At 35.2% G+C, this 9,651-nt stretch overlaps 2 protein-coding genes across 2 annotated transcripts; both read left to right on the forward strand.

Moving 5' to 3' along the window:
- The first annotated feature begins 4,246 nt into the window (after window positions 1-4,246).
- Window positions 4,247-5,448, forward strand: LOC119986763 (ribonuclease 1-like). The gene is made up of 3 exons (XM_038831441.1): window positions 4,247-4,609; window positions 4,732-4,951; window positions 5,055-5,448. The coding sequence occupies exons 1-3, from the start codon at window positions 4,286-4,288 to the stop codon at window positions 5,279-5,281; spliced, it is 771 nt and encodes a 256-aa protein (XP_038687369.1). The 5' UTR covers window positions 4,247-4,285; the 3' UTR covers window positions 5,282-5,448.
- A 2,995-nt stretch (window positions 5,449-8,443) lies between these two features.
- On the forward strand, window positions 8,444-9,651 carry LOC119986764 (ribonuclease 1-like). Its single transcript, XM_038831442.1, has 3 exons — window positions 8,444-8,815; window positions 8,939-9,158; window positions 9,260-9,651. Exons 1-3 carry the CDS (start codon window positions 8,492-8,494, stop codon window positions 9,484-9,486), a joined length of 771 nt encoding a protein of 256 aa, XP_038687370.1. The 5' UTR covers window positions 8,444-8,491; the 3' UTR covers window positions 9,487-9,651.

Genomic DNA, 9,651 nt, shown 5'->3' on the forward strand with positions numbered 1-9,651 from the left:
TGGTTTGCAGTAAAGAAGCAAGAATCAAACAACTCCAAAAAATTACACTAAAACGGATTCAAAATCTGCACAAAATAGCTCTAAAATCTACACCCAAAAAACTCCAAAAACTGCATAATCCGGCTCCAAAATTTGCTAGAAATAACTAGTCATTAATCCGTGTAGTGCACGAAATATTATTAAATAATTTCGCCATTTACATCTAACTGTTAATGTAATTTATTTTTTAAAAAAATTCTATTGAACTCGTATACTGCTGAGATATGTTCTAAGATTTGTGCTTCTAAAATCCAAATTACAACATAGCAAAATTTTTTGCATATCTTAGAACTTATGAGTGGGCTTTGGCCTAGTGGACCTACTTTGGCCCAGGCCCATTCAATGCCCAAACGTGAAATATGTCCAATAAAGATATAAATAAAGGTTAGAGAGCCCAAGTTTAAAATTGTGTCTTTTCAATCCAAGCCCAATAGAGAGCCCAATGTTCAAAAGACCCAACTGCAAAATCTAGTCCATAATTGGACACGATGGGTATTGGGTACAACGTAGGCACAATCAAACATATGCAACACAAGCCATAAGACCATCAATGATCAAACATATCATTAACTTTTGTGGGAAAGACTGTTCCTTCAATGTTCCTAAAACTCCAAGAGAAAAAAGAACAAGAATTAAACTTTTGAAGCTTATGTCCATTGGTACTAATTAGGTGTGTAAAAGGGTTGGGTTGGGTCAAGTTTATGTTTAACCCTCAAACTTGATGTTGCTAGGATTGAAAATTGAAGAGTTAAGTAGAGTTAAGAGAGTTAAATGAGCGGAGTTACGAGAAGGGGGAAATACCTTTTACTAACTCGGCCTTATTTAGATAGAAGGTATAATTAAGAAGAGTTAAGAGATGTGAGTTACAAAAATACCCTTATTAAAGTTGAAGTGGTGAAGGAGGGAGGGAGTTTCCCTTCACTTAACTCTCAAACTATATATTTTGTAATCTCTCAATTTAGGAGGTTTGTGAGACGAGAAAAAAGTTTGTATGTTATTTCCTAAATCATCCATAATATTTTTTCCACTTATTTCAATTTTAATTAGTGTATTTTTTAACTCACATTTCTTAACTCTCCTTAACCCTCAATAAATCTATCTTCTATCCAAATAAGAGTGAGTAGATGTACTCTCCCTCACTTAACTCTCCCTCACTTAACTCTCCCTTCATTAACTCTACTAAACTCTTCATTTTTCAATTCAAAGAAAGCCTAAGCACTGTAATCTTAGTCCCAAGAACAATTATTGATTCTTGAACTCCATTCTAAGTACCTACTCATTTTAACACTTAAAAATAATTGTTAGTTTCTGGACGTTCGCTATAATTTAGAATAGTTGCACCTTAACTCATAAAACATTTTGTTTCGCTCAACTTACCGACGTGGGACATTGTATCTTCAGTGCTTAACAATAATATTCGGGTTAATTATAGGGTTTAGGGTTTTAATTTGTTACAAAGTCATCATTCAAAGTAAAAAAATGAGACAAAATTATCACTCGGACAACTTTCACACAAATCTGGTCAGGGAGCTCACTGATGTGGCACTTGGTCAACGTATATTGGTTAAAATATGCCAACGTGGTTGTTTATTTGTCTTCCATGTTAACACATGCTTATGTGACTGCTGATGTGACTTCTAGGTAGGGGTTGACATTGGGCTGGCCCAGCCTGGTTTTTTAAGGCCCAGCACGAGCCCGGACCCGACTTTTTACTATACTTTTAATTATTTAATATTTATATATCTATTATATATATGTATATGCATTATATGTGTGTATATATATATATATATATATACACACACATAGAGAGTGCATATATACAGACACACAGATTGCCCGTATATATATGTATTAATACATGTATATGGATATGTATATATTGTATATTTAAATGCACGTATATGTGTTTGTTTATATATATATATAGATGAATTCTTACATAAGGGTCTAATGTAAGGGTGTAAAATAAGGGTCTATATTGACATTATTATTGATTTGATACACACACTATATATCATATATACACAACACATATATGTGCAGACAGTGCACAATTGCACTGTCTACACATATATATGTATGTGTATATATACATATTATGGCCCCGTTTGGTAAGCCATTTTGCCAACCATATATGCTGGTCAGTACCATATATTGCATGTGTCAACCAAACGGCCATTTCTTGGCTCCAATACCGATGTAGTTCTAAGACAATAATATGGTTCTTTGGAAATTGCCCTTGAGAGGACCATTTTGGGACCATTTTCACTTTTATTCCCAAATACCCCTAATCTACCCTCACCTTATTAATGCAATTCCAAAACTACTCTCGCTATACCATCTTCCACAGCGACTCCTCACCAACCCCGACCATCTCCGCGTCAATGTCTCCCCCACCACCGGCCTTTGTGAGGAAGCCATGGCCAGTACTAGGATCGATCGTCTCGGCCATCAAAATCGTCATCCTCATCGGTAGATTTCTTTTTCCCAAATCGTCAAAACACCATCTGCTAGATTGGATGGAAGAAAGGAGACTAATTGAAGCTAGATTGCAAAAAGTATTGAAGGTAAGCATTATAGAATGTTCCCAGAAAGGGAAAAAAATGGGTTTATTTGGTGTAGAGAGAGAAAAAAGTTGAGTAACAAGTTTTGATGGTATTTAATTTTAAAAATTATTTTTGGTTTTTTAATTAATCATATTTATTTAATAAATTTATAAATATGATTAATTAATTGAGCTAACAATTTAATTATTTAACTAAAAATTCTTTAATTATTCTGTTACAACTAAAATGCATAATACCCCTGCATGTAATTTGTTTAGAATATTACCTAGCATATATGTTACCAACAAAATTTGAACCAAACACTACCAACCATTCAGACAGCATATCTGCTACCATTATTGTCCAGCATATCTACTACCACCATATCTACTAGTATATACGCTACTGACAAAATTGTTTGCCAAACGAAACCTATATATATATATTATGTCAGGCTTTGGGCCGAGCCCGACCTTAGAAGTAGAGCCCATACCCGATATAATTTCGGATTGGACCAGGCTTTGGCATGTGAGCCCGGTTGGGCTCGAGTTGGGCCAACTTTTTACTATTGACAAAATGCCACATCAGTGGGAAGTTTTACTGAAATAGTATGAAATCTGCTAGAGTAATTATTATGTCTCTTTTTAAAACATTGAATGATGATATTGTAATAAATTTTTTGGGTGACTAAAATGTAACGAGTGCTATAAAATATAATTAACCTAATAATATTCTCTCCATTTTTCGTCAACCACGTAAATGTGTCATGGTAGCATTAAATAATTACTGAATTGTTGGAGACATGTACCCAAACACCACCCTCCGACCTCCCCTCACCCGCCGTACCCGTCTCACCAAAATACCAATACCTCCATTCCCATCCCGAAATGTCACTTCCTCAGGAATATATGACTACGACCACAGCCTGAAAGCAATCTGGGGCCCTCTGCATTATTTGCATCTGCCTCTCACGATTAATGGTCCCCTTACAGCCGTCCTTTTGTCTTTTGTCACTGCCCTACTTCACTTCACATCACAAGAATTTAATTAATACATAAGAGTAAAAGAAATTAATAACAATAATTAAAATAAAATAAATGGACGGTTCTGAGAAGGCCACGTGGTCCAATGTTGTATAACGTAAAGGATATACCAGGGAAGATGCTTAATTTTGATATTGATTGCTCTTCAGAGTATTTATATATTTCTTGTTCATGCCAACGTGTCTCGAAACCTCTTCCCATAACCTTCATGTGCTATATATCGAAAAGATGAACATTGTTTACACCTAATTTTTTATTAAATACATCTCATTTAAATGTATTTTTAAAGGATTAATGGGATATATTTGATAAAAAATGGGTTACAATAAGGTTTATCATTGAAAATGCTAAGTATTTGATTTTTTTTTAATCCCAATTATTTCAAATATTGAAATGGACAGATATAATTTATGTGAAAACGTGAATTCTACATGAATCATATGAAATCATGTGCATTCATCTTAATATTTGAGATAAAAAATATTGGTATGTGTAAGACAACTTGCCACGTATTTGACCAGTGCGCGACAACACCTCTACGTGAATTGCAAATTACCAAACTATACATTTTTCATGCTATAAATTCCCCATCCATATTGCATGTAAGATACACAACCACCAGACAACTTGTAGTGTCCAGTCCTCGTAAGAAAAATGGGGAAACTTTCAGTAGTCGCCATAGCTGTGCTTGTCTTAGCTTGCTCTCTTCCTCTCATCATTGCCTCCAATCCATTCGACATTTACAAACTTTCCCAGAAGTTTGGCAAAAAGCAGGGCATATTTGACTATTACAAACTCGCCCTGGAATGGCCAAAGTCGGTGTGCAACACCGGTAGTAGTGAGGAATGTGAAACACCCATTAAAGACTACTTCACCATCCGCACTCTCCAGCCTTACTATCGCCCTGACAAACGTGTTCCTCCCTACAATGAAAGTCGCTGCAATTCCATCCCTCCAAGTCCAGCAGAAAGAATAACAGTTAGTACTATATATATCTTAATTTTCTCTAGTACTTAACTTAATTGATCATGGAGTACTTGTAACTAACTAATCATTCATTTTTTTTGACGATATGATATGTTGGTGTGTGGAAAAAAAAGGCTGACTACTTAAGCAAGTATGAAATTCTAGACGACATGGTGAAGTATTGGCCAAATCAATATGGTTACTCCAACATTGAGAAGAACTTGGAGTTTTGGCGTCTTCAATGGAGCAGCGCTGGAATGTGTTCACCATATCCCGTGTATCCCGACTTTTACTTTAACGTTGCCTTAACTTACGTTAAAGCAATAGATCTTCTAAAAATCCTCAAGGACTCAGGTAAACATTTTGGTATCTCAGCTTATACAGTATATATATACATATATATATATATATGTAATTAGGCCATTAATTAATTAATTAAGCTTGTGTACGTGTGTAGGTATTGAACCCAACGGTAAGAAATACGAAGCATTCTTATTTGCAAGGGCCATTGAAGAAGCGCTGGGAATGAAGGTTCAAATCCGCTGCAACAAGGACGCCAACAACGTAACACAATTCTATGAGGCCTTCATGTGCATTGATAGAGTTAACCTTCCGGAGTCATGCTCAAAGACTAAATACTATGGTTGTTCCGAGGCTGAGAAGATCCAGTTCCCTTCCCCGTAGGGTTGGTTTGAGGATAAAAGAGCAATAATGTCCTTAGTTGCTCTTTGTGGGTTACCTGTGAAATAAGCGTCTATGTGGGGGTTGTGGCTATAACTCTTTATATGAGTTACTTTGATGCCATGAATCATCATCTAAATAAAATGTGTTCTACTATTTCCTACAACAAATCCCTCCTATTAATTCATATATATATTATAAATATGATAGAAATAGAATTTAAAAAGGAATTATTTGGATTCAATCATCTTTGTTTCGAGTTGCCCACTTGAGAGGAAAGAAATTCATAACAAATCATTCATATTAACATAAAAAATAATCCATACATGAGCGAATAATGAGGATAGAAATTCGTTCAATTGTCGACTAAAAAGAGGAGGGATTCCGATTTACATTTGGCAGTGAAAGTGTGGAACCCTCAATCATTATTGTCTTGGATAGGCTTTTTACTTCATCTTATCTTTCTACTTGTACGAGCTGCCACGTTTCGCTTAGTTGTACAAAAGATAGGGTTCCTAAATTTTTGGTGTTCCAAATTAAATATAATGTGTCAATTGGATTGAGTGATTTTTTATGGTCCTCATGCATTAAGTTGAAAATAAATAAATCATCTATTGTGTAACACATCATATTTGAGATAATTGGGATATTAATTTTTTGGATTCCTATCGCTATTGTTGTTGGTTGTATGTTTATACATAGGGATAGAGGGTTTCAATTCTTGGCTCCAATTTTATCTCTAATTTCTTCTAAAAAATCATGTTAAATCATAATTTTTTTAAAAATACAATATTAGAGTTTAAAAATTAGGAATTAGTATTTTGGAGTTTAGATTCTAGGGTTTAGATTTTATGATTTAGGGTTTAAAATTTAGAAAATTATTGAGAGGTGGCTTCATTGATAATCAGCTAAGGGTATATGTGAAGAGAGCCAGTGACAAAAGCTAAAGGGGAGGGTATGTGTGAACATTTATGTATTGTAAGAGCCAGCTTGATTTGTTGTGGGATTACAATTTGCAAGTGAGAGGGTCCACATTGATTTCTTTGGATTCTCACCACACTTTCAATCTTTTTATCCATTACCACTTTTGTCCTTTGCAAATAAAAAGCCATGCTCTTCCAGTCCCGAATGACCCAATTGCACATGCCGAAAACGTTTATTGCTGTTGGAAATTCATGTCACACACACATCAAAGATAATGCACAATTTGATAAATATTGAAGAAGAATAAATGTGAGATTATGTAATTATTATTTTTTAAAAGATATATTTATGTGAAAAAAATATACTTATATAGAAAATATAATTTTTGTTTGATTTTTATATCCAACATTTGTCAAGTGGATATTAAAATGACATTTTCCGTATAAATAAAGGTTAGAGAGCCCAAGTTTAAAAATGTGCCTTTTCAATCCATGCCCAATAGAGAGCCCAATGTTCAAAATCTAGTCCATAATTGGACAAGATGGGTATTGGGTACAATGTAGGCCCAATCAAACAAATGCAACCCAAGCCATAAGACCATCAAACATATCATTAACTTTTGTAGGAAAGCCTATTCCTTCAATGTTCATCAAACTTCAAGAGAAAAAAGAAGAACAAGAATTAAACTTTTGAAGTTTATGTCCATTGGTACTAATAAGGGGTGTAAAAGGGAAGGGTATATGTTTAACCATCAAACCTGAAGTTAAGGGTTCACTTGGATTGAAAATTGAAGAGTTAAGTAGAGTTAACAGAGGAAGAGTTAATGAGGGGAGTTACGAGAGGGGGAATACCTTTATTCAGTCAGCCTTATTTCGAAAGAAGGTAAGAGTTAAAGACTAAAGAGAGTTAAGAGTTACGCAAATACTCTTATTAAAGTTGAAATAAGTGAAACAATTTTATGGATGATTTATGAAATAATAAAAAAGAATTCATGTCACCTTTCAAATCTCTCAAATTAAGACGTTACAAAATGTTGAATTGGAGAGTTAAGTGGGAGGAACTTCCCCCTCCTTCACCCCACTTAACCCTCTCTCCTATAAAATATCAATCCAAAGAGGCCCTAAGAGCTGTAATCTCAGCCCCCAAGCACAATTCTTTCTCCTTGAACTCCATTCTAACTACGTACATACTCTACAATTTGGAATAATTGCATCTTTAACTCATAAAACACTAAAGGGTGTGTTTGGAAATGGTTTTGGTTTTTGGTTTTCAAAAACTGATTTTAAGATTAGATTTTGAAAACAATTTTAAGAAATAATGATGAAAACAAAATTCATTTGATAGAGGATTTTGCACGGAGAAAGAGGAAAGATGAAAGAGAAAACAGAAAAGAATTTTACAAAACTTCAAATAACAGTTTTGGTTTTTTAGTTTTTAAAAACCAAAAACAGTTTTCAATTTTACAAAACAGTTTCTAAAAACACCCAACCAAACGAATTTTCAATCCCATTTGAATTTTCAAAACTGTAACAGAAAACAGTTTTGAAAACTATAACCAAACATGTGTTTCCCCCGACTTACCACTTCCGGCCTCCCCTAATCCTCCGACCTCCCCTCCCCCCACCGGACTCGTCTCACCAAAATACCTCCATTCCCACCCCGAAATCTCACCTCCTATGGCATGACTACGACGACAGCCTGAAAGCAATGTGGGCCCGGCCCTCTGCATGATTCACATGCTGAGCTCTCACGATTAATGGTCTCCGGCTCCGCATACAGCCATCAAATCGTCCTTTTGTCTTTTGTCACTGGCCCATGAAATTAATAACAATAATGAAAATAAAATAAATGGAGGCCCAATGTTGTCTAATCTAAAGGATATACCGGGGAAGATGCTTAATTTTGGTATTGATTGGTCTTCAGGGTTTTTGTTTCTTTTTCATGTGATCGTGTCTCGAACCCTGTTCCCATAACTTTCACATGCTATATATCGAAAATACCAAGTATTTGAGTTTTTTTTATCCTAATTATTCTTAATACTGAGATGAATACACGTGATTTATGTGAAAATGTGGACTCTACATGATTCATATGAAATCATGTGTATGCATCTCAACATTTGGGATAAAAATATTGTGATATGTAAAACTGGTGGCCACATATTTGATCTATGCACGATAACATTGTAAATTACCAAGCTAGACATTTTCATGCTATAAATACCCCATCCATGTTGCATGTAAGATCCACAACCACCACACAAGTAGTAGTATCCAGTCCTATAAGAAAATGGGGAAACTTTCAGTAGTCGCCATAGCTGTTCTTGTCTTAGCTTGTTCTCTTCCTGTCATCATTGCCTCCAATCCATTCAACATTTACAAATTTTCCCATAAGCTCCCCAAAAACCACGGCATATTTGACTATTACAAACTATCCCTGGAATGGCCAAAATCGGTGTGCAACACCGGTGGTAGTGAGGAATGTGAAACACCCATTAAAGACTACTTCACCATCCACACTCTCCAGCCTTACTATCGCCCTGACAATTATGTTCCTCCCTACAATGAAAGTCGCTGCAATTCCGTCCCTCCAAGTCCACCAGAAAGAATAACAGTTAGTACTATATATATCTTTCATTAATTTTTTCTACTTAACTTGATCATAGACTTGTAACTAACTAACCATTAATTTATTTTTTGACGATATGATTTGATATGTTGGCTTGTGAAAAAAAAGGCTGACTACTTAAGCAAGTATGGAGTTCTAGATGACATGGTCAAGTATTGGCCAAATCATTATGGTTACTCCAACATTGACAAGAATTTGGAGTTTTGGCGTCTTCAATGGAGAGGAGCTGGAATGTGTTCACCATATCCTGTGTATCCCGACTTTTACTTTAACGTTGCCTTAACTTACGTTAAAGCAATAGATCTTCTAGAAATCCTCAAGGACTCAGGTAAACATTTTGGTATCTCAGCTTATACAGTATATATATACATATATATATATATGTAATTAGGCCATTAATTAATTAATTAAGCTTGTGTACGTGTGTAGGTATTGAACCCAACGGTAAGAAATACGAAGCATTCTTATTTGCAAGGGCCATTGAAGAAGCGCTGGGAATGAAGGTTCAAATCCGCTGCAACAAGGACGCCAACAACGTAACACAATTCTATGAGGCGTTCATATGCATTGACAGAGTTAACTTTCCGGAGTCATGCTCAAAGACTAAATACTATGGTTGTTCCGAGGCTGAGAAGATTCAGTTCCCTTCCCCGTAGGGTTGGTTTGAGGATAAAAGAGCAATAATGTCCTTAGTTGCTCTTTGTGCGTTACCTGTGAAATAAGCGTCCATGTGGGGTTGTGGCTATAACTCTTTATATGAGTTACTTTGATGCCATAATTCATCATCTAAATAAAATGTGTGTACTATTTCCTACAACAAA

This window comes from Tripterygium wilfordii, chromosome 20, assembly GCF_013401445.1.
Source record: "Tripterygium wilfordii isolate XIE 37 chromosome 20, ASM1340144v1, whole genome shotgun sequence".
Lineage (NCBI taxonomy): Eukaryota > Viridiplantae > Streptophyta > Magnoliopsida > Celastrales > Celastraceae > Tripterygium > Tripterygium wilfordii.

Excerpts from the sequence above, each read along its gene's own strand:
- LOC119986764 (XM_038831442.1), top strand. The coding sequence starts at position 8,492 with ATGGGGAAACTTTCAGTAGTCGCCATAGCTGTTCTTGTCTTAGCTTGT. Across the intron at positions 8,816-8,938 it reads GTCCACCAGAAAGAATAACA|GCTGACTACTTAAGCAAGTA; the intron begins GTTAGTACTATA and ends GTGAAAAAAAAG. Across the intron at positions 9,159-9,259 it reads AGAAATCCTCAAGGACTCAG|GTATTGAACCCAACGGTAAG; the intron begins GTAAACATTTTG and ends GTACGTGTGTAG.
- LOC119986763 (XM_038831441.1), top strand. The coding sequence starts at position 4,286 with ATGGGGAAACTTTCAGTAGTCGCCATAGCTGTGCTTGTCTTAGCTTGC. Across the intron at positions 4,610-4,731 it reads GTCCAGCAGAAAGAATAACA|GCTGACTACTTAAGCAAGTA; the intron begins GTTAGTACTATA and ends TGGAAAAAAAAG. Across the intron at positions 4,952-5,054 it reads AAAAATCCTCAAGGACTCAG|GTATTGAACCCAACGGTAAG; the intron begins GTAAACATTTTG and ends GTACGTGTGTAG.